Below are 24,804 nucleotides of genomic sequence, written 5' to 3' on the forward strand. Positions count from 1 at the left end.
TACAAGCGAACGCATCGCTGGATCGGTGTCACACACACCGATCCAGCGATGACAGCGGGAGATCCAGCGACGAAATAAAGTTCCAAACGATCTGCTATGAAGTACGATTCTCAGCAGGGTCCCTGATCGCTGCTGCGTGTCAGACACAGCGATATCGTATGGATATCGCTGGAACGTCACGGATCGTGCCGTCGTAGAGACAAAAGTGCCACTGTGAGACGGTACCCTAACACCTCTCTATTCTACAGGGCTTTTAACAATTGTAATCACAGCCACACCTGCGACTTTTACACCCCCTCATGGCCTCACTACGCCTCTGTGCGCATCCTGGGAGAACAAACAGCGCCCCCTAGATGTAACAGGTGTCACTGTCACAAAAGAAATGAGTAAGTGCAACAATGCATCAAAAAATGCAGGTATAAGGTTTCGGTGCAAAAAAAAAAAAACTTAAGAAAGTTGCATCATGATTTTCTGGGGGTCACTAAACTTTATCAGCATGCACAAGATACAACAAACACGCAGCAAAACCTGCTTTTTGTATGCAGCTTCTGCCAAGAAAGCAGGTTTTGCCTGCAGGAAAGAAAGTGCAGCAAAAACACAATGTGTGAACATAGCCTTACTTACACTCATTGCCTGACGATGGGGGAAAGGAGCAGTGTAAGACAGAGCTTGGTACGGATTCTTAAAAGCGCAGCAGTTCAAACGGGTGTGAATTAGGCAGCTAAAACAGCATTTTAAGCATACTGTTTGGGAAAGAAATGAATGTAATGGAATATACTGTATTACAAAGGTTCATAACTTGACAAAGGCTGAGCAGTAATTAAAAAAAAAAAAATGAAACAAAGATTAGTTACACATTTCACTCTTTGCAACGCAAAAGATTAAATCGGCCACAAATTGAGATATCGTAGAACCAAATGTTTGGTTAATTTACGCTTCAGGCAATGTAGCACATGTGACATTTCTTAAAGCACTAGCACTGTAAAACAGAATGAAACCAAAGGGGTTGTCCAGGCTTCTCATATTGCTGACCTATGAGGAGGAGCAAAGTAGCTCAGCTCCTATCCACTTTAATAGGAGCTGAATTGCAGATCCTGACAAAGATATGTCATCAGTACCGCAAGTCTGAACCATCCCTTCAGCTTAATTGTGGAACCTGTTAACCATCTAATAATAATTATCTTGGCCTATTGACTATCCTAACACATTATGTCCAGGGAAAGATGGGTCAGGCATGACAAATTTAGAGGTCTGATCCTTTTTGTCCAGCAGGAGATAAGGAGCTATCAGCAGCTTTTCATCTCACCCTCCACCACTGAGATTACATGCCCGCTTGGCCATTGGTATGTATGGTCGGAGGAAGGGTTCAGACGAAAGTTACTAAAAGTGTGTTGTAAGTTTGGACGGTTACCATCTGCTTTAGCCTGGACTCTGGATGCCTTCTCAGCTTCACACCACTTGGTGACTATCTCTAGACAGACATCTTCTATGGAGTCTTCTTCCTGGTATATGAAAAGCCAATATTGTCTGAATAATGTCCAGTTGTGGAGCGGAGTACTTCAGGAAAACGTCTGATATAGAATAGCATTCATTTCATTTCTGCAATCCCCACTCCAATTAATGGGAACGCAGCAGACATCTGTGCAACAAATCTGCCACATGTGAATTCAACTTTAAAAAGAGGATCAGTAAAACCTGCCTGTCAGTGGCTGGGAACCTTCATTAAAAAATGCCCTGTTACTTGTGCCCGTTCTCAACAGAAGGAATGCTCATACTCATTCCTGATCCCTGCCTGTGGGAACATGCCCAGTGATCCTCTACCATGATGACTGCTGTAATATGAGAACAAGATGACTTCCTATATCAGGGGTGTCAAACTGCATTCCTCAAGGGCTGCAAACAGGTCATGTTTTCAGGATTTTCTTGTATTGCACAGGTGATCATTTAATCACCTGCACAGAATGATTCCAGCACCTTGTGCAATGAGAAGGAAATCTTGAAAACACGCATGGTTTGAGGCCCTCGAGGAATGCAGTTTGACACCCCTGTCCTATATCATCTGCTTGGGCTTGTGTAAAAGGGCCCTTGTGGAGGATGAAAATCTGTCCTGATGATCACATTGGAGCATTGCTCCTTACAGTGCAGGTATCAACGGTGTCATCATCACAGGGCAGATCCTCTGGATAGATGATAATTTGATTTTCTGTAACAACCCATTTAAGGACGTACCCAAGAAATTTCATTGAACTTCTATAAAGCGAACTACATCTGTCCAGTTTCACATTGCTGAGTTAAAGATTAAAGCATTTATAGCTATGCCAGTGACCATTGCTCAGTTTCAGCCTCGAGCAGTCCCATGAATGGAAAACAAAAAAAAACACAAAAACAACTTGTTATGGGCAGAATACCAGCTCCAGTCACCTTTGGGTTTTTTGTGGACGTCATATTTTTGCCATGAAAAATGCAGCATTTTACTGTTCCAGCAAAGTGAATGGGATTTCTAACGCCTCATGCACACAGATGTGAAGCAATTTCAGATTTGGATGGTGTCAATTCTTTCAGTGTTTTCTTTTCTGCAGTATTTTTACTGCCAAGTGGGCCCGGTTTTGATGCAGAAATGTCTTCAGCAAATACAATGTGTGCACATACCCTTGGATGGAACAAGTGGTCAAATTTTTAGGGTATGTTCCCACTAGGTGAATATGCTGATCAAAAATATTTCCAGAACACTTCCTTTGATCAATCTGCTAAAATGATTGTGCAAGCCCTCATTAACTCCCGCCTCAACTACTCCAGTATCCTGCTATGTGGCCTCCCTGCCAACACTAAGGCCGGGGTCACACTTGCGAGTTAAATGCGAGAAACTCGCATCAAGTGCTGGCACTCGGGACCGGAGCGTTCAGCTACACAGAAATACATGCAGCCGCACACTCCAGTTCCGAGTGCCGGCGGCAGTGCCGGGTATTGATGCGAGTTTCTCCATTGAACTCGCAAGTGTGACCCCGGCCTAACACTTAAAGGCTACATTCCCACAACAAGCTTTTGATATTACAGATTTTCTGCACCCATTAAGTAAAATAGGTTTTTTGCATTTAAAAATTAAAAAAAAACAACAAATACTCATTGTGAGAACGTAGCCTAACTCCACTGCCCGACTAATCCACCTTTCTACTAACCTCTGCAAATCCCTTCATTGGCTCCCAATTGTAACTACACCGTCCATAACCTGTCTCCTCCGTATAGCTCTGAACTAATCTCCCGATATCTTCCCACATGTAATCTCTGGACCCCACAAGACCTCCTCCACACCTTTACGTTCATCACCCAATCGCCTCCAAACGTCTCCCGAATATCCCCTAACAAGTCCGATTATCTGCCACGCTCAGAACTTGAAAACGCATCTCTTCAAGAAATCTTACAGTCCCCAATGTCATCTCGCCACCACATCTTCTCCATTAGGCCCCTTTCACACATCAATTTTTTTGCCATCAGTCTCAATCCATCAAATTTAGAAAAAAAAACGGATCCGGTGACTGATGCCGCCGGATCTGTTTTTTTCTCATTATTATACATTTATTCCATCGCGTTCTACATGTGAAAAGGGGGCAAGTATAGACATACAATAAACATGAGCTAAAAACAAGGCCAGGTACAGAAGGAGGGAGGACCCTGCCCGCGAGGGTTCACAGTCTGCAGGGGATGGGTGAGGATTCATTAAACTTGTATTAGCGACAGATGGCCTCACATTTTATCCGTTGTTCGCCGGATCCGTCGAAAATTGCTTGTCCGGCAGCCAGACAAAGTAACGTTTTTTGTCTCCATCGAGAAAACAGAGAGCGACGGATCAGTCGCCATCTGTCATTTGCTAGAATGGAAGCCTATGGGCGCCGAATTCGTCAAATGATGGAATCTTTAACTCAGCATGCTTTGATTTTTTTAGGATCCTTTAGCCAGCCCCCCTAGTCGGATCCGTTGAAAAAAAAAAAAAAAGGATCCGTCGCATCAGTTTTTCACAATCTGTGACGGATCCATCGAGCCAACGGATTGTGACTGACAGCAAAAAACTGATGTGTGAAAGGGACCTTACCTTGTAGCTTGTAAGCCCACAAGGACAAGGCCGTCTCCTTTCTGTACCACTCTATCATTTGTACGTTACCTGTTCTCATGTACAGCACCATGGAATCAACATTGCGCAAGAAATAAATACTTTTTTGTTGTGGATTTGTGCACACAAAACTCACTGATTATAATAGTGGCAGTGATGTGATTGAGTTTATACAAAACTGCCAGTGTGCGTGTATTCCTGCCGCGCAAAGCTGAAAATGTAAGTCACATCTGCTGTGGATACCTTAAGTGGGACAGTCCCCTTTCCTTTCTACCAGTCCTGATAAATCTCCCTCACTGTACCAAGAACTAGAAACGTCACCAAATAAGGTTGCACTACAACGCTATAGTATGTAAATATGAAATTGAATTACTAAAAAAAAAAAAAAACATAGGAAAAAACGAGAATACTTTGCGCATAAATTGACTCATTCATATATATATGGCAGCTGCAATAAGGCGATTCACTTCACTGGGACCTAACAATGCGATTCCTCTCCTGGGATGAATGCCTACATTTAAATGGGTAGGTAGGATCCTGCTGTGAGAATCGCCTTATCGTGGCTGCCAGGCACACAAATTGACCAATTCTCATTGACCAAGTATTCTCGTTTTTTCCCCATTTTCTAGAGCAGTAATGCAATTCAGATTTCATATACCATATTTCATGTTTACATGCTATAGCGTTACAGAGTGCAACTTTATTTAATAGTTATGTATGGAGATGGCAACTCTTATTAAGCACCTGTTTTCTGTTTAGAAGTGACAGTCACTCGAGCACCATGGAATTAATGGTGCTATATCAATAAATAGAGCCATGTTCACACTTGTGTTTGCACATTCTGGTTTTGAGACCATACTTAGGCTATATTCACATGCCCTCCATTAGAACGGATGCAGCAGAAATCCACTGACAGAAAAGTTGTGCAGACATAACTTACTTGTAATCCTGAAAAAAAACAAAACTAAATTTCAACTAAATCCATTTTTTCACATTAAAGTCTATGGAAAACAGATCCACTAATTAGCCATCAGTTTTTCTCCCATTTGAACAGGATCCATTCTTTGCTTACCGGATCAGTTTCAAATAAAATGATTACTTTAAAGGTCACATGTCTAGAAGTAGATATTGAATATTTATTTTCCACCTCTTGTAAGCAAAACAACAGATCCTTTTCAAATGGGAGAATCAGTTTTCCATAGACTTCAATGTTAAGAAAAACGATCCCGCTAAAAATCAGTTTTTTTTCAGGCAGAGAAAGAAGCTGTGTCCAACGGATTGCTAATGGATGATTACGGGACATGTTAACATAGCCTGATGCAAACAGAAGCAAGGGGGCTTCATGTGATCATTATGGGGTCCATCTGGGTCCTGTCACATGTCCGCTGTTTAGAACTGTTCTAGAACCAGACAAAATATCCCCATATCCGCTGTGACCCCGCTGTGTGGCGGAGCCTCACAATGACTGCTGGTACTTGTAGTGCTACTGAGGACATTTCTTGTGGGGACCCTCTGAGCAGACCTCTCCATGTGGCAGTGTGGGGGAGCCTCACAACGAATGCTGGTACTTGTAGTGCTACTGAGGACATTTCTTGAGAGGACCCTCTGAGCAGACCTCTCCATGTGGCAGTGTGGGGAAGTCTCACAATGAATGCTGGTACTTGTAGTGCTACTGAGGACATTTCTTGTGAGGACCCTCTGAGCAGACCTCTCCATGTGGCAGTGTGGGGGAACTCACAATGAATGCTGGTACTTGTAGTGCTATTGGGGACATTTCCTGTGAGGACCCCCTGAGCAGACCTCTCCATGTGGCAGTGTGGGGGAACTCACAATGAATGCTGGTACTTGTAGTGCTATTGGGGACATTTCCTGTGAGGACCCCCTGAGCAGACCTCTCCATGTGGCAGTGTGGGGGAACTCAAAATGAATGCTGGTACTTGTAGTGCTACTGAGGACGTTTCCTATGAGGACCCCCCTGAGCAGGCCCCACTGTGTGGTGGAGCCTCAATGAATGCTGGTACTTGTAGTGCTATTGGGGACATTTCCTGTGAGATCCCCCTGAGCAGACCCCGTGTGTGGCAGAGCCTCACAATGAATGCTGGTACTTGTAGTGCTATTGGGGACACTTCCTGTGAGATCCCCCTGAGCAGACCCCGTGTGTGGCAGAGCCTCACAATGAATGCTGGTACTTGTAGTGCTATTGGGGACACTTCCTGTGAGATCCCCCTGAGCAGACCCCGTGTGTGGCAGAGCCTCACAATGAATGCTGGTACTTGTAGTGCTATTGGGGACACTTCCTGTGAGATCCCCCTGAGCAGACCCCGTGTGTGGCAGAGCCTCACAATGAATGCTGGTACTTGTAGTGCTATTGGGGACACTTCCTGTGAGATCCCCCTGAGCAGACCCCGTGTGTGGCAGAGCCTCACAATGAATGCTGGTACTTGTAGTGCTATTGGGGACACTTCCTGTGAGATCCCCCTGAGCAGACCCCGTGTGTGGCAGAGCCTCACAATGAATGCTGGTACTTGTAGTGCTATTGGGGACACTTCCTGTGAGATCCCCCTGAGCAGACCCCGTGTGTGGCAGAGCCTCACAATGAATGCTGGTACTTGTAGTGCTATTGGGGACACTTCCTGTGAGATCCCCCTGAGCAGACCCCGTGTGTGGCAGAGCCTCACAATGAATGCTGGTACTTGTAGTGCTATTGGGGACACTTCCTGTGAGATCCCCCTGAGCAGACCCCGTGTGTGGCAGAGCCTCACAATGAATGCTGGTACTTGTAGTGCTATTGGGGACACTTCCTGTGAGGACCCCCTGAGCAGACCCCGTGTGTGGCAGAGCCTCACAATGAATGCTGGTACTTGTAGTGCTATTGGGGACACTTCCTGTGAGGACCCCCTGAGCACACCCCGTGTGTGGCAGAGCCTCACAATGAATGCTGGTACTTGTAGTGCTATTGGGGACACTTCCTGTGAGATCCCCCTGAGCAGACCCCGTGTGTGGCAGAGCCTCACAATGAATGCTGGTACTTGTAGTGCTATTGGGGACACTTCCTGTGAGGACCCCCTGAGCAGACCCCGTGTGTGGCAGAGCCTCACAATGAATGCTGGTACTTGTAGTGCTATTGGGGACACTTCCTGTGAGATCCCCCTGAGCAGACCCCGTGTGTGGCAGAGCCTCACAATGAATGCTGGTACTTGTAGTGCTATTGGGGACACTTCCTGTGAGATCCCCCTGAGCAGACCCCGTGTGTGGCAGAGCCTCACAATGAATGCTGGTACTTGTAGTGCTATTGGGGACACTTCCTGTGAGGACCCCCTGAGCAGACCCCGTGTGTGGCAGAGCCTCACAATGAATGCTGGTACTTGTAGTGCTATTGGGGACACTTCCTGTGAGATCCCCCTGAGCAGACCCCGTGTGTGGCAGAGCCTCACAATGAATGCTGGTACTTGTAGTGCTATTGGGGACACTTCCTGTGAGATCCCCCTGAGCAGACCCCGTGTGTGGCAGAGCCTCACAATGAATGCTGGTACTTGTAGTGCTATTGGGGACACTTCCTGTGAGGACCCCCTGAGCAGACCCCGTGTGTGGCAGAGCCTCACAATGAATGCTGGTACTTGTAGTGCTATTGGGGACACTTCCTGTGAGGACCCCCTGAGCACACCCCGTGTGTGGCAGAGCCTCACAATGAATGCTGGTACTTGTAGTGCTATTGGGGACACTTCCTGTGAGATCCCCCTGAGCAGACCCCGTGTGTGGCAGAGCCTCACAATGAATGCTGGTACTTGTAGTGCTATTGGGGACACTTCCTGTGAGGACCCCCTGAGCAGACCCCGTGTGTGGCAGAGCCTCACAATGAATGCTGGTACTTGTAGTGCTATTGGGGACACTTCCTGTGAGATCCCCCTGAGCAGACCCCGTGTGTGGCAGAGCCTCACAATGAATGCTGGTACTTGTAGTGCTATTGGGGACACTTCCTGTGAGATCCCCCTGAGCAGACCCCGTGTGTGGCAGAGCCTCACAATGAATGCTGGTACTTGTAGTGCTATTGGGGACACTTCCTGTGAGGACCCCCTGAGCAGACCCCGTGTGTGGCAGAGCCTCACAATGAATGCTGGTACTTGTAGTGCTATTGGGGACACTTCCTGTGAGGACCCCCTGAGCACACCCCGTGTGTGGCAGTGCTTCCTAATAAGGCTCCAGCTGCTGCCCCCGCCCCACACGCATCTCCCACTGACCATTACCGCGCTGCTTTCCAATCTCGGGCACTACAACTCCCAGCATTCCAGACACTACCGTGACAGCGGGCAGAGCTCCGACCTGTAGACTGCTGCCGTCCCGCACTCACCAGGAAGGCGGATAGGATGCCCCTCAGCGCCTCGTCCCTCTCCTCGGCATTGTCCTCCTCCCGCAGCACCCCCTTAATGTAGGCCGGGTACACCTCCGGGTCCATCCCCAGAGCCTCCAGCCGCTCGTCCAGCCATTCCCCAAAATCACCGGCCACCACCTGCTCGCTGGGCGCCGCCATCTTCCATCCGGGCTGGGGTCCTACCCGAGGAGGCGGGGCAATGCGCGGTAGCAGTACGCATGCGTTATCTGTGATTCCGCTTTGTGACTCGGTTTGGTCCTTACCGCTCGCCGTACGTGTTATGCTCAGGCGGGAGTGACTAAATTTAAATTCTGAATTTCAGTGAGAGATCGATGCGGAGGAGACGCTGACTGAGCGGGTGAGTGGCGGCTCCAGTGAGGGGAGATGGAGGACGGGTGACACATAACAGTGGCCGGGGGGAAACTAGGAGGTGTTTTACTCACCAAAGTGCGTCATATTACCTGAGACTTCTGGGATTAGTAGTCCTACATGCCGAAATGCTAACATCTAGTTTACATTAGATAACATTGCTCCGCCTGATCCCTGCACCACCCATATCCGATACTTGCTGACTGTTTCCAGTCAGTGGCTCCTATGGTGACATAACCTCCTCAATACTCAGCCATTGGAATGGAGAGGGGGCGAAGCAAGCAGATAATGGGGGCTTACTAGAGAAAGGGGCATAGGACGGAGATGACGAGGGCCTCACACTTATGTAGCTGGCTTTCTGTCTTGCAGGTACAATGTCAGTGCGGAGCCCGATGCCCTCTGGTAAGTATCCCCCATCAATGTTATAGGACCTCAGTATACAGCAGCACAGATGGCGGGCACTACACATCACAAGAAGACCACCTGCCTGACACTGCTGCCAAACCGCTCTGACCCCTCCAAGCACAGAGTCTACAAGACCTTCTCCGAGGTCCTGTGGCATCTGGCACCAAGACTATACCAGCTGATCCATGTCACGGTGTCTGTAGAATCCTGATATTATAATGTGCATTTTGTTAGTCCAGGTAAACTTTGGAAAAAAATAACAGCCATTCTGATATGGATTATCAGTATCAGCACACCAGTGTCATCAGGTCTAAGAGATCAAGTTAATAATATATGCTATTTATATTGTAAGATTCGGTGATAAATGAGCTCTAATTTGTGAGGCCGAATCTCAGTGGACTTACTTCCCAGCACATCCCACAGAGGTTAGATCTGATTGTGATCTGGAATCTCATCTCTCTTATTTATTGTGTTTATATAGCGCCATCATATTCTGCAGCGCTTTACAGATGTTATTACTGTGATTAACGGGAACCTGTCAGCTGCTACATACTGCCCAAACTGTGTGCAACATGTATCAGCCACTGGCTGTCGCGTCCCAGCCATGAATGTAAACGCGGCTACCGGGGCTGAATCGGGTCCCTGGTGGCTTCTCCCTGCCCGCTATAGTCTGTGACTATACACTCACGTAGGCAGAGGCTTGCCAGTTACTGTCAGCGGGTGTGGAGAAGTCACCGGGGACCTGCCTGTATGACTAGCCAATGGGTCTGTCCCCTGCAGCTATTAAAGGTGTTTTTCCATGGCGTGGTGCACACGGTTTGGGCAGCGTGCATCAGCTGACACATACCGTTTAGTGCATACATGAACCCCACTGTTGCTCTATACGTTAAAAAATGTGAGGTACTTAGTTAACATCTTTTAGTTAGTAAAAATAAAAAAAGCATCAGTCATCCAACCAGTCTGAGGTGACCTCATTGGATGGTCCCGAACTAATTACTCTGTTAGGGACCATCCATATTGAGGTCACCTTGTTGTGGTTTGATGTCTTTTACACTTTTTAACAAAAAATGTCATCAGTCGTGTATCAGACACTAGCTGCACGATTTCAGCCCTATGTGTGTTTGACTCTGTGGCTTTTAGAGAAAGACATACCCTGAAAGCCACCCGCTGGCCTTGAGTGATGTCTCTCCTTGCAGGCATGTATATGGAGAGATGCCACTCCAGGGCAGCGGGTATGGAGAACCCTCCAGGGATCTGCCTGTCTGACTAGTCTCCTGTGCGGCTCAGTCCCCAGCGGCTCCTAAAGTATGTTTTTCTCTCAAACGCCGCATCATTTCAAACACGGGGAGAACATACAAACTCCTTGCAGATGTTGTCTTTGGTGGGATTTGAACCCAGAACTCCTACACTGCACGGCTGTTATCCACTGAGCCCCCATGCTGCCTTGACTCAGAAGAGGAGTGGATTGGGGCTGGATTCTGAAAAAGATGGTGATCGATGAGTATGTTACCACACTTGAACTACAGCACACTACGCTAACATGTATGGCCATTAACACTGCAGTTTCTCCTATGTTCAGTGGCCCCGTCGGGGCTCACGTCCGATCTCCATAAAATGGGATTCGGGTGTTGCCACCTACGGTTCAGTTGACTTTAATGGTGAAGACTGAGTCACCTCGTGCTCTGTCGTGCATCATTTTAGGCCGTATACACCTGCTGGGGGCTGACGGATCACTTGACATTACAGGCCCAAAGCGTGAAACGTTTCTGACAACACGTCTCTTGCTAAATACTGACAGGTGCAGTGTTGTGTACTGGATAAAACAATATCTGCATCCTCACATCGTCGCCATTGCTGCACCCAATGTCATTAGTCTCTTCATGCTTTGGGCCTATCACTTCTACTATTGCTCCATATTTGCTGGTAGGGTTGGATGTTTGTGGTAACAGAAAAAGTCACCACTTCTGCATTTGTCTTAAGGTCGACATGTTGAAAGGGGCCTGACGTTGGACAGAAGGAAAACAATCAGCTTTCCAGGAAAGTCGTTCTACCTTGATCTTCCCCATAACAAACAGACGCAACTCCTGACTAAAGCCATATGTCGCCTGGGTGGGGTGAGTAAAGGGGTCTCCATTCAGGATTATTGGTCGTCTACATGTCCCTGTTAATGTCTTTGGCTGATTTGACGTCTGCATATCCTATTGCATTTGTTCTATATGTTTCAATCGGTAAAGTACAGATAGCAAGACCTCAAACCTACAAGTATGACCTTAGCCGTAGTGTGCTGTGCCACCATCTGTACATACCATTTTACTTGTTGTAGATTTATTCTAAGTGGTTGTGCCTTCGGAGTTGAGTTCTGCCGGGGTGACCTGCTTGTTCAGTGTCTGCAAAGTTGATAAATGCGACTGCAATGCTGGCCGCCTAGAAATGTTCGGATGATTATATCAGAAGCTGTTAAAGCTTTACCAATCTTTTTTTAATCAGATATTTTTTATTGAACAGTAAGGATAATACAAGAATATTGCATTACTGTTTACAGTAAACATGTATAATTTTTAGAACATTTTAACCCCAACCCAAACTCCAACCCCCTCCCTTCCAACCCCTAGAGACCTATCGTGCACCGCCACCGTTTGCAACGTTATACAAAAAGGAAGATGACAAGACAATAACCCTCCCAAGAGAGCCTAAGAGCCAAGTGGGCAAATAAAGCCCCTTAAGCAAACTCAATCCAAGGATTCCACAGCCTGTGGTAGAGGTCCATCTTATTTCTCTTGAAATAGATACTTTTCTCCAAAGCAAGAGTATGGTCCACCTGCATCAGAAAGTCTCTTCTCTTTGGTGGCTCTTCCCTAATCCAAAACCTGGCAATCGGCTTCCGCGCGATAAACAGCAATCTGGCAATAGCTATTTTGTACATGTTATCAGTTTCAATCTCCTCAACATATCCTAGAACACACACCAAGGGATCTCGTGGTATAGTACAGCTGTATATCAATCCCACCCTATTCAAAACCACAGTCCAAAAGGAGGATAGCCTGGGACATTGCCACATCATATGAAGAATACCCGCCTGACTGCGAGCACCTAGGGCACTCTGAATTGGGTCTCAGTCCAGCTTTGAATAACATATCCGGGGTTCTGTAGGCCCTATGGATAACAAATAGTTGTGACAACCTCCCAGGCTCACTCATAGAAATTTTTGGTACGTATTCCAAAATTGAGTCCCATCGGTCATTGTCAATCACACCCAGGTCATTTTCCCATTTCACTCTGGCTCTGATAGGGTGCCCATCCAGGAAAGAATAAAGAAGTTATTCGTATATTCCCGAGATCACCCCCTTCGTGCCGCCCCCCATAAGAATAAAGTCCAGCATGAGATCTACCTGTATCTCCACAGGCCCTCTCTTACACTGTGCCCGAAACGCATGAGAGATGCGGCTATACTGATATATCTCAGAACTTGGCAGTTGAAATTCCTCTTGCAGTACCTCAAAATTCTTAATTTTACCCAGGTGCAAAATTTGCCCCATCCGAGAAATACCTGCCTCCTTCCAAATATGAAATCCCGACATCTGCCTGAACTCTTGTAAGAATCTATTATTCCAGATGGGTGAAAATCTAGTAAGTGCCCTTACACCCCTTATACCTTTAACTTTATCCCAAACCTTATGAATAAGTCTAATAGTACAGAATGTGGAACCTTTCTCCCGGAAATGTCCACCCTCCAGACCCTCACACATTACCTTCGTCCCTATCAGAGTCCTCAGTCAACAAGGTATCCTTACCCCACCAGTCTCCTCTCCCCATCCCCTAAAATGTTGACACTGTGAAGCCAGGAAGTATAGGCAAGGATTAGGGAGTGCCAACCCACCCTCCGTTTTGAGCCTTTGTAGGGTTTCTTGTTTAAATCTAGGGCTCTTACCACCCCAAATCACCTTACCAAACAAGGATCTAATCCTACGAAATCTATTCTGCAATATCCACATATGAGAATTGTGCAGCACATAGAGGAGTTGAGGCATCACAATCATCTTTGAGATTCACCCTGCCCACTACCGTCAGATGTAACTTTTTCCATGCCTGGATTTTAGTACGTATTTTCCGCAAAAGCGGCACCAAGTTCAGTTCTTCAAAGCAGGTCAAAGGGAGAGCGATCTGAATCCCCAGATATTTACCGTATATAATCGAGTATAAGCCGACCCGAGTATAAGCCGACCCCCCCTAATTTTGCCACAAAAAAACTGGGAAAACTTATTGACTCGAGTATAAGCCTAGGGTGGAAAATGCAGCAGCTACCGGTGAATTTCAAAATTAAAAATAGATGCTCCATACCGTTCATTATGGCCCCATAGATGCTCCACATAAAGCTGTGCCACATATAATGCTCTGCACCGTTCATTATGGCCCCATAGATGCTCGACATTAAGCTGTGCCACATATAATGCTCTGCACCGTTCATTATGGCCCCATAGATGCTCCACATAAAGCTGTGCCATATATAATGCTCTGCACAGTTCATTATGGCCCCATAGATGCTCCATAGAAAGCTGTGCCATATATAATGCTCTGCACAGTTCATTATGGCCCCATAGATGCTCCATAGAAAGCTGTGCCATATACAATGCTCTGCACCTTTGATTATGGCCCCATAGATAGCTGTGCCATATATAATGCTCTGCACCTTTGATTATGGCCCCATAGATAGCTGTGCCATATATAATGCTCTGCACCTTTGACCTTTGATTATGGCCCCATAGATGCTCCACATAAAGCTGTGCCTTATATATAGTGCTCTGCACCGTTGCCCCATAGATGCTCCACATAAAGCTGTGCCTTATATATAGTGCTCTGCACCGTTGTCCCATAGATGCTCCACATAAAGCTGTGCCTTATATATAGTGCTCTGCACCATTGCCCCATAGATACTCCACATAAAGCTGTGCCTTATATATTATGCTCTGCACCGTTGCCCCATAGATGCTCCACATAAATCTGTGCCATTGCTGCTGCTGCTGCAATAAAAAAAACAAAACACATACTCACCTCTCTTGCTTGCAGCTCCTCAGCGTCCCGTCCCGGCGTCTCTCCGCACTGACTGATCAGGCAGAGGGCGGCGCGCACACTATATGCGTCATCGCGCCCTCTGACCTGAACAGTCAGAGCGGAGAGACGCGAAGACTGAGCGGCGCCCGGTGGGTGGAACGAGGGAAGGTAAATATGTAATACTTACCTGCTCCCGGCGTCCCGCTCCTTCCCCCGGACAGCTGGTCTTCGGTGCCGCAGCCTCTTCCTCTGTCAGTGGTCACCGGCACCGCTGATTAGAGAAATGAATTATGCGGCTCCGCCCCTATGGGAGGTGGAGCAGCCTATTCATTTCTCTAATGAGCGGTCCCATGTGACCGCTGAACAGGGGAAGAGCTGCGGCACCGAAGACCGTGGGACGGGCAGGGGGAGCGCCAGGAGCCCCGGAAGCAGGTAAGTATGCCTCAGCGCCCTCTCCCCCTCACCCGCCGACCGTGACTCGAGTATAAGCCGAGGGGGCACTTTCAGCCCAAAAATTTGGGCTGAAAATCTCGGCTTATACTCGAGTGTATATACGGTAAATTTTTTAACTACACTCAACTTTGTAGAAGTTTTCCTTGCCACATTATCTCCGCTATCCCCATCTATCATCATCATGTTAGTTACCCCAATTGATCCTTAAGCCAGAATATCCCCCAAATTCCTCAATTATAGCTTCCGCCTTATATAAGGTCTCCTCCGAGTCCTCCAAGAAGAGCAAAATGTCATCAGCGTACAACGCTACTTTATCTTCTGAATCCCCGTACATAAAACCTCTCACCTCCTGGGACCCTCTTATTTTGGCGGCAAGGGGTTCCACCACCAGGGCAAAAAGTAGAGGGGACAGAGGACAGCCCTGTCTAGTGCCCCTGGACAAATAGAAGCTCCCCGAGAGAGCATTATTAACTCTAATTCTTGCCACTGGAGAGGAGTACAACAGCCGCACCCATGAGATGAATTTAGGCCCAAACCCCAACCGTTCCAACACCAACCACAGGTAGTTCCACTCCACACAATCAAAGGCCTTATGGGCATCCAAGGATACAACAACCCTCTTACCGGCATGGTCAGAAGGAATTTGCATATTTAGGTACAGCCTTCTCAGATTGAGTGCCGTTGATTTATTGGGCATAAAGCCTGACTGATCCGGGTGGACCAGTTTATCAATCACCCGAGTCAACCTATTTGCCAAGGCCTTTGCCAAAATCTTGATGTCCGCCGTCAGAAGTGAAATTGGTCTATAAGACTCTGGCTGCTGTAAATCCTTGTCAACTTTAGGGATGACCACCACAATAGCCTCTCTCATTGACAAAGGCAACTCCCCCCTTTCCAGTGACCTGTTGTACACCCCAGCCAGTTTAGACAGTAAAGTGTCCTTTAAAATCTTATAGACCTCAGCTGGAATACCATCCGCACCTGGAGCCCTGCCCCCAGCCACACCTGCCAAAGCCGCCCCCAGTTCCTCCTCCCCAATCGGTTCATCCAGCCACTCACATTCCTCTCTACTCAACCTAGGCAAATCAATCCCTTCTAAGTACCTGGTAGTATCTTCTGTCCCTTTCTCTACACTAGAGGTATATAGTTTACCATAAAATTTTCTAAAAGCTTCCAATATTTGCTCCCCCTGGGTGACCACCGTTCCCTCCTCCGTTTTTATTGAGTAAACATGTGAAGAGCCCCTCTGCGCAGAAGCCACTACCGAAAGTAGATGCCCCACCTTTTCCCCCTCTGAGTAGAATGTTTCTTTTTGAAAAGCCCTCATCCTCTCTGCCTTTCTCAAGTATAATTGATTGACCTCCTGCTGAGCCGCCCTCATACGATTCTGAGATTCCCTTGTACATTGGACACCCAATGCCACCTCAGCTGCCTTCAACTCCTCCAATACAGCCTTATCCTGTAATCTAAACTTCGTCTTATGTCTTGAGATGTCCCGAAACAAAATTCCTCTTAAATACGCCTTCATAGTGTCCCATACAACATGACTTTCTGCACTACCTTCATTGATCTTAAAAAAACTCCTCTATCTCTGCCCCCACCTTTTCCATGTCTAAGAGCTGTAACCAGGAGGTGTTGACACGACAATCCCCCTGGAAGAAGCTGCAGCGAACCGCGCGTCGGGGCTCAGCTGCTCACACAGGTTATGTATCACTTGACATTTATAGCCCTGTCCTTATCTGCACCTGATGTACAAACTATGTTTGTTTTTGCTCATTAGAATATTGAGCACGTAGTACCATAATATTGGAGGCCACTCATGCATTAAGCACTTTGCACTTTATGTACTATTGATGCAATAAGCACTTTGTATATAGTATATTTATATGGGATTTAATGTGGCATGACTGACTATAGAGTACTTATTGAAAAGCAGTGGAACGTGGATGTTATTTATATGTTTTAATGAGTATTTGGCCTAGATACAGCACACTATGGGACTGAATCTACCCACCCCCTATATAAATGATTTGAAACTGAACTAGCTCATAATGATTTAGCACTTGCTTTTTTGATTTATTTTTTTTATATATATATATTGAGCAGTTCATTAATAACACTAATTGGAGCTGATAGCTTTACTTCTATATTTTATGGATGGTGGGGATTCAGATATCATAGAGTGGGCTAGTATATAATATTCCACATTGGTATAAATTTGTTTACTCTGTACAAAAAATAGGTGCTGAGATACTCTGTGGTACATATGAATGTGTTGCAGTTTACTTTGTGTTTGTGTTCCCCTTTATATGTATTTTAAATGTTATGTTCAGTAGTATTGAAATAAAAGTTTGTATAATTTTTCTATACTTTGGCATTTGACTTCCTTGGTAATATATGGGATGCGATTATAGTGGAAGTGCCACTTGTCTAGGCCTAGAGTCTTTCTGATTTATGATTAATACAGTGGTTGCAATACAAATCACTGTGACTATTTCTGACTTTTCTTTTAGTAATATTTATGGCTTACTTTTTTCTGTACGTTATTCAATTCTTAATCTGTAGCATCTAATTGATTATAAAGCATCACTTCAGTATTTGTTTGTTTTTCAGCGCTGGAGTGTCATTTTACATATAAGCCCCCTGCCCCTGTTCTTATACTTGCCTTGTGATGGCTTCAGCTTTTACCGACTCCGGTCCTATGCGCTTATCTTGTGCCCATAATTCCTGACTGGCCAGTAGTCAGAAGTTACATCACAAGAGCTTAAAGGGAACCTGTCACCCCGTTTTTTGAAGGTGAGCTAAAAATAGCGTTAAATAGGGGCAGAGCTGGGTGTTACATTAGTGTCTTTGTGTGCCTTTATTACCCACCTATGCTGCCGAAATACCTTTGTAAAGTCGCCGTTTTGTGCTGTCACTCACGCTGGTCTGGTCCTATGGGCTCCATCTGCGCACGCGCGGAATCCCGCGGCCATTTTCCTGAAGCCCCGGGCAGCAGAGCGCTCCATCTGCGCACGCGTGGCCACAGGAAAGATGGCCGCGCCCACCGGTAAACTGCTGAATAGCGCAGATCGTGCTGTTTTTCATCACCTGGGCAGTGGATTAGCCTTTTGGACATGCGCACACCACTACGCCACCAACGTAATGATGAGCAGGATTCTGGGGGAGAAACAGCGCTGTCACCACGCCCATAGGACCAGACCAGCGTGAGTGACAGCAGAAAACGGCGACTTTACAAAGGTATTTCGGCAGCATAGGTGGGTAATAAAGGCACACAAAGACACTAATGTAACGCCCATCTCTGCCCCTATTTAACGCTATTTTTAGCTAATCTTCAAAAGACGGGGTGACAGGTTCCCTTTAATACCAATCTATGAGAGCCAGAACGATTTCCCCATAGAGATGTATTCAAAAGTGACCACGGGCATGAAACACTGGATCTGCCTTGACACTTTTTTTCACCGGAGAAAGCCACAAAACAATGGAAGTGGCTTCAGGTAAGTATGAGTCAGGGAGCAGGGGAATTACATTTAGGGCTTGTTTCCACTTGCGAGAAACACGTCCGTGTCTCGCATGTGGAAACCAAGCTCTGGCGCCGGCACTTTGGAGCGGAGCTGTGCAGCTCCATGTGTTCCTATGCCCCCGGACCGCGACACCCATGTGACCCGGACCGCAGCGGGACCGCCCCTGGGTGAGTATAATCTAACCTCTTTTTCTCATCTTTCAGGTTACATCGGGGGCTTATCTACAGCATTACAGAATCCTGCAGATAAGCCCCTGATGCTGTTGGGCTTAGCTCCCCTTCCATTTTGGGGGTGACAGGTTCCCTTTAAGAGGAGAGGGAAAAATAAGTCCAGCACACCTTTAAGTAATAAATTAATGTACAGGTGCCCTTACGCACTATGTGGCAAATATACGACCATATAGATACACGGTGCGATTAATTACTTCATTTTTGATCAAAGAGGCAAAAGCCATCCAACTTTCTCAAGGTGTACCTTTGTAATATTGATGTTCACGAACCACTATATGTTCTATCTCTCCATGTGCTAAACCAGCCTCATGTGAATGAGGAGTGTAAAGGAAACCAGGCGTAGCTTGCAATTAAAACCTTGTGAGGGTGATGAGTGAACGTGCTCAGAAAAGGTGTTATCTGAGCATGCTTGGGTGCTAACTGAGCGTCTTCGGCGTGCTATAATAATTTAATATGTTCGAGACCGTAGCTGCATGTCTCACGTCTGTTTAACAGCCAAAACACATTCAGGGATTGCTTGTTTGCCAGCAATCCCTGCATGTATTGCTGCCGTTGAACAGCCGCAAGGCATGCAGGAGCCGGGGACTCAAACATATTCGAGAACGCCGAAGACACTCAGTTAGTACCCAAGCATGCTCAGATAACACGAGCACATTCACTCATTACTAGTGCTGAGCCCTGGAGGAGCTACAAAAAATGGGTCTTGAACAATTTTAGCATTAAGTGTACAGGTGCACAAATGCGCTATGTGGTCAATATGCGAACAGATACATACATAATGTGCCAGCACACTGCAACTAATAAATGCATAACCTTCACTATTGCTGTAAACGTTTCTTACAGGTTATTGAGAGCTTCCTGAGCAGGGACGTCAACTACGTGGTGACTTGGAACAGAAAAGCTGCACATGTCGCTAATGGAGAGTCCAATGATAGAAAAGGGGGTAGCTCCCAACATTTGACTACAGAGAAGATAGAGGTCAGGCCTTGTTCACATGATAGTTTTTTTTTTTTTTTCCTTCCTGTGTGCTTGCAGTATATAGATGGTGCATGGACACAAATGAGTACATATATGGTGTCCAGTGTATGTGAAATACAAGCATTTTATAGGGCTTAATGCAATTTTTCCACTGACTTCCATTTGGCCGAACATAATTTCGTAATAGATACAATCCTGAATTCTACATATAGCAGGTTGCCATCATCCAAAGGAACATTAAGCTACTTATTCTGAAATATGACATTACATAGATTCCCGGCCTCTTGCTCATTGCTTTTTATCTTGTTCTAGAAAACGCCATACAGCCGGGGAAAGCAGCTGCTGAAGAAGGTTGTGCAGAGCCAGGTACGCGCATTAGGATTGCACCCCATCCTACGCCACTTAGGCTAGGTTCACATTACGTTATAGGCGTCCGTTAGACGGACTACGTTACACCGCGGCATAACGCGGTGTAGCGTAGTCTGTTAACGCCACCATTTAGTTCAATGTCGGACGCATCGCTAGCGCACGCCCATTGCCTAGCCTTATGGTATGGCCTTTGTTTTCACTCACTGCCCGCACCTCAGTTTTTTGTGACACTGATACATCCAGGTGTTCATTGTAAAAATATTTACTACATGGTTGTCCTCTGTATAGAAAAGCAGAGCCTGCTGAACTTTTCTCAGTTGTATTAATGGTATGAAAATGGATATTGTCTCGCCAGTGGTCAAAACAAGACTTTGTCTTCTGCAGAAACTGCTGGCGTTTTTTTTGCTGTGCAAGAACACGGCGTGCATTTGGCCTTACTTTGCTCCAGCCATTCTCTTCTAAATTAGCATTTGTCTCCTTATTCTTCCCCTTTGTCAGGAGTGCAGCAGCATACTCTCCAGCGCCCATTCTTGGGGAGTCTGCATCCTCCATGTGGACGGTATCCTTTTCCTATATATTAGTTTGGGACTAGTTTTGAGACAGTAATGAGCACTAAATATATACTAAGATTATTTATGGACGATCATAGTGCATCAAGCTCGGTGAAGAACTCCTACAGTAATACAGTCCTGTTATTAGCCAGCGTAGTACCTCTGTACTGCCTATAGATGACGCCTTATGCTTCTGCCAGAAAAGAAATGTAACCATTGCACTTGCCTGTTTCTTCTATGCTCCTTAACCATCTTATTCCTAGAAGTGCTGGAGTATCTTGAGTGTTCCACAGAAAGGAGAGCAAAGAGGCCTGCTGAGGTACGATGCATGACAGCCACAATATGATTGTGTCACTATGGACAGCACCTGATTTTCTTGTAATACTTTTCATTAATAAGTGTGGCATGTGTTGTTTGTATTTCAGGGAAAAGGACCTGCTGGTGCAAAACAGACCCTAAAGGGTGAGTGTACATCTGCCCCTGTACTGCAGATCAAAGTGCAGATTTATTCTTGTAATTATTCATTAAGAAGCATTTCGGGCCACTGTTTTGTCTGCTAATGGTGGTGACCTCTATTAGAAATATACGTTACTAGTGCTGAAGAGGAGCCCACTCCGCACTCCTACATAAAATGTGGTGTTTCCTTACAAGGTCTTGTGATGACATGCTCTCCCTTCATGTTTCTCAGTTGGTAAACTGAAAAGCCCCTTCCTGAAGATCGAGGACCAGAGCCGGTGAGTGATATAACAAAAAAAAAAAAAATCAAGGAATAACTCATTTTATTGAAGATTATCCAACATAACAAGGTTGAAAACAGAACAAGGAGTCAAGGCAGCCTGTCCATAAGGCTACGTTCACATTTGCGTTGTGCGCCGCAGCGTCGGCGACGCAACGCACATGTAAACGCATGCACAACGCAGCGTTTTGTGACGCATGCGTCCATTTTTGCATGGTTTTGGGCGCAGAAAACACTGCAACTTGCTGCCTGCGGCGACGCAGCAGCGCCCGACGCTGCGGCGCAGAACGCTAATGTGAACGTAGCCTAAGATGTACATGGTCTCTTGATCCCCCATCCTGGTCTGCGTGGTCTCCTGATCCCCCATCCTGGTCTTCATTATTTATCCTATTGTCTTCATGTTACTATATTTTTATTGATATATTTATGCATGTTATGTAATAAGGTTTTTGTACATCTTATAGTCAGACTGCATTGACTTCTTGTTCTTCTGTATTCAGTTGTATGCTTAGGAATATTTCTATTGCTCTTGACAACTTTACATGTGGCTATTAGGCCTCTAGTCACCTTTGTGTGATGTGTATTGTTCTGACATTTCTCTACATAACAAGGTTACATCATAGAAGAAACCAACAAACCACATTTCTCGTTGCTCATTAATACTGTCTGGCAAAGTTATCCCTGCACTTAAAGCCTGTTTCACACATTCTGATATTTCTGGTACTGGAGACATCCGTGTCCTTGTGTGTGTGTGTAATATTTGTGGTACACGTATGGCAACCGTGTTCTGCATCAGTACCACACGCGCCAGGGAAGCAGCGGTACAGTTAGCGCTGTTCCTCGGCACTGGGTGCTGAAGACCGCTCACATTATTCTTCCCTGCTGTGTCGGCGATCAACCCCGAGAAGGGGAGAATGATGAGAGAACCGTGAGAGCGAGTGGCAGATGATGGGACTATTGCTCCCATCAGCCTACACCTGCTGCTGCTAATAACCGTGAGAGCAGGTGGTGGCTGATGGGAGTATTCATCAGCCGCTGCCTGTACAATAAATAAAAATTATGTGGGTGCCCCTGAATTTTTGATAACCAGCCAGGCAAAACTTACAGATGTGGGCTGCAACCCTCAGTTGTCAGTTTCAGCAAGGCTGGTTATCAAGAATAGAGGGGTCCCCGTTTTTTTTTTTATTATTATTATTATTATTTCAAAAATAAAAAAATACAGAGTGGGGGTTCCCCCCCCTTTTTGACAACCAGCCGTGCTAAAGCAGACAGCTGGGGGCTTTTATTCTCAAGCTGGTAAGGAGCCATGGATATTGCCTTCCCCCAAGCCTAGAAATAGCTGCTCATAAAATGTGTATCTATTAGATGTGCCAATTCTGGCGCCTTGCCCTGTAGCAGTGGCAAGTGGGGTTGTCAAAACGTCCCGCACACTGACACACGGATCATATCTGTGACACATTCCGGCGCCTTGGAATCGGTGGTACTGTTTGCGCTGATTCCGGCGCAAGCTGCTGGAGCCAGCTCTCATCACTGTCCACTGCTCACACTGAGATCAGCGCAAGCAGGGGACAATGGTGAGAGTTGTATTCAGCCCACGCTGTCTACATATAGTGTAAAATGAAGAATAAAATACACATTATACTCATCTTAACACCTAATGCCCTGAAGGCATTGTCCCCTTTAAAAAATATCCCTCTCCTGTCTGAAGTTGAGAGTCCCACGCCATAATCCATCTTTGCGACATTTGCTCTTTAGCATGAGTCGGTGGCCTGAGAAGACGTCTCATACTAAAGAGCTGGGGATTATGACTCGCTGCAGCGAGAGCGGGCCCATGAACTGCGCTGACCTCTGCCGTTTTTTCTCGGGTGCCAGTCCACGTGATACTGGCGCGGCATATGTATGCCACACATTATGAAACACACACACAGACACAGATGTTTTCAGTATTTCAGTATGGGAAATATCAGGATGTGTGATGGAGGCCTCAAGAGGGTTTTCCACTAACAAAGATAAATGTTAAAGTTGATTTTAATAAATAGATCTTGGAATAATAACAATTTCCACAATTAGATGTGTTTAAAAAATAAATAAAAATAAATAATAATGTTCCTGTGCTGAGATAATCTTATAAATGTGCCCCTGCTGTGTACTGTGTAATGGCTGTGTCTGACCGTACAGGAACATGATTTGTCATACCACATCTACTGGGCAGAGGAGGAAGCAAGAGTACTAAATTATAAACAAATGATAATATTTTTTAAGAAAATGTAAACATTAATTCTTTAAATTTTTTTCAATCGCTGGAAAAAAACATTTTTGATGGCACCTTCCCTTTAAACATTGTTTTATTTCAAAGAAAGAATCCGCTGTGATCCCCTGCTGTCCTGTCTGTATACTGTTTTGCTTCCCCCCTCTGCCCAGGAGCTGTGGTATGATCAGACCATGTCCCTGTACGGTCAGACACAGCCATTACACAGTACACAGCAGGGACACATTTATAAGATTATCTTGGCACAGGAACATTATTTTTAAACACATAAGTTGTGGAAATTATTATTACAAGATCTATTAACCCCTTTAAGGACATGGTAGGCAGTGGGCAAGCCCTTTAATCTTGGAGCGCCTGTACGCTGACTAGTCCAGGAGCGTCGTCCCTCATTCTTGCAATTTGTTGGTATCCCGCTCACAGTGATGTGATTAACAAACGTGTGTAGGAAGGAGGAGAACAAGTTTCCTTCTTCTCCTCCTTGCTCTCCTCGGACACGAGGATTCAACTGTAAAGTATTGGCAAACCGTTTCTGTTGTGGTTGTAAACGTAATGTTATGTTTGTTTTTCTATCTCTTACCTCTACAGAAAATACCGTCCAATCCACCGCTCCTTCTCCAACTTCCCCGAGTGCTCATTTATCTCATCAGACCGAGGTCCTTTTGAGACTGCTCTCACCAACCACAGTACACATAAAGACAGAGATGTTGGGTAGGTCCTACCAGCCATGTGCCTTCAAAGGGGTTTCCCTAATGCAAGTACTTTTTCTTAAAGTTTTGCATTTGTACATAGTAGATGTGTGATCTCTGTACATCTTTCATCTGTACTAAATAATCCCAGGTTTGCCATTGTTTCATAGTAATGCAGTTTTGTACTACACCATTCTATTAACGTGTTCCCATATCGGGTGCATGACGGGTACATTGCTGTATCTGCATGCACAGGCCCTGAGCCTGGCTGCAGGATAACTGATCACTTTCATCCAAGCCATGGACACTGTGCTGTGCTCTTTTTCATGTGACATGGGAGGCATTTCTTTTGTTAATACCGATAGGTGACTCCAAACTGGCCGCCTTAGGGCCTAACAAACCGTTCTTCAGGTCTGTGTAGTGATCCTGTGTGCATACCAAAGTAAAAATGTCTCTCAACTAAACTTAAGTTTAAATTATTATTATTTTTATTTTTTGTACTTTTTTTTTTATGCATTTTTTACTTAAAGGAGCACTCTCGTCAATAGGCTTTTTCCTCTTAATATATTGCAAGCATCATGTTATCCCCTTCACCCCCAAGGGTGGTTTGCACGTTAATGACCGGGCCAATTTTTACAATTCTGACCACTGTCCCTTTATGAGGTTATAACTCTGGAACGCTTCACCGGATCTTGGCGATTCTGACATTGT

General features: G+C 45.8%; 2 protein-coding genes across 3 annotated transcripts in view; one reads left to right on the plus strand and one right to left on the minus strand.

Moving 5' to 3' along the window:
* CCDC43 (coiled-coil domain containing 43) overlaps positions 1-8,633 on the minus strand; it is a 30,403-nt gene extending 21,770 nt beyond the window's left edge. The window contains exons 1-2 of the mRNA XM_077252601.1: positions 8,454-8,633; positions 1,412-1,502 (exon numbers count right to left, since the gene is read on the minus strand). Of these exons, the coding sequence (XP_077108716.1) occupies positions 1,412-1,502; positions 8,454-8,633 (271 nt within the window). The remainder of the gene's footprint in view (positions 1-1,411; positions 1,503-8,453) is intronic.
* The window catches only part of DBF4B (DBF4B-CDC7 kinase regulatory subunit), a 61,864-nt gene that overhangs the window by 8,714 nt on the left and 28,346 nt on the right, over positions 1-24,804 (plus strand). The window contains exons 1-10 of one of the 2 annotated variants that reach the window (XM_077252599.1): positions 8,737-8,832; positions 9,213-9,245; positions 11,229-11,362; positions 19,348-19,482; positions 19,795-19,848; positions 20,350-20,410; positions 20,666-20,721; positions 20,828-20,864; positions 21,091-21,136; positions 23,993-24,115. In XM_077252599.1, coding sequence (XP_077108714.1) covers positions 9,218-9,245; positions 11,229-11,362; positions 19,348-19,482; positions 19,795-19,848; positions 20,350-20,410; positions 20,666-20,721; positions 20,828-20,864; positions 21,091-21,136; positions 23,993-24,115 — 674 coding nt within the window. In that variant the 5' untranslated portion in view covers positions 8,737-8,832; positions 9,213-9,217. Of the gene's footprint in view, positions 1-8,736; positions 8,833-9,212; positions 9,246-11,228; positions 11,363-19,347; positions 19,483-19,794; positions 19,849-20,349; positions 20,411-20,665; positions 20,722-20,827; positions 20,865-21,090; positions 21,137-23,992; positions 24,116-24,804 lie in introns of those variants that run through there. The other variant, XM_077252600.1, reaches the window with a different exon arrangement.

Source organism: Ranitomeya variabilis, chromosome 4, assembly GCF_051348905.1.
Source record: "Ranitomeya variabilis isolate aRanVar5 chromosome 4, aRanVar5.hap1, whole genome shotgun sequence".
NCBI classification, from domain to species: domain Eukaryota; kingdom Metazoa; phylum Chordata; class Amphibia; order Anura; family Dendrobatidae; genus Ranitomeya; species Ranitomeya variabilis.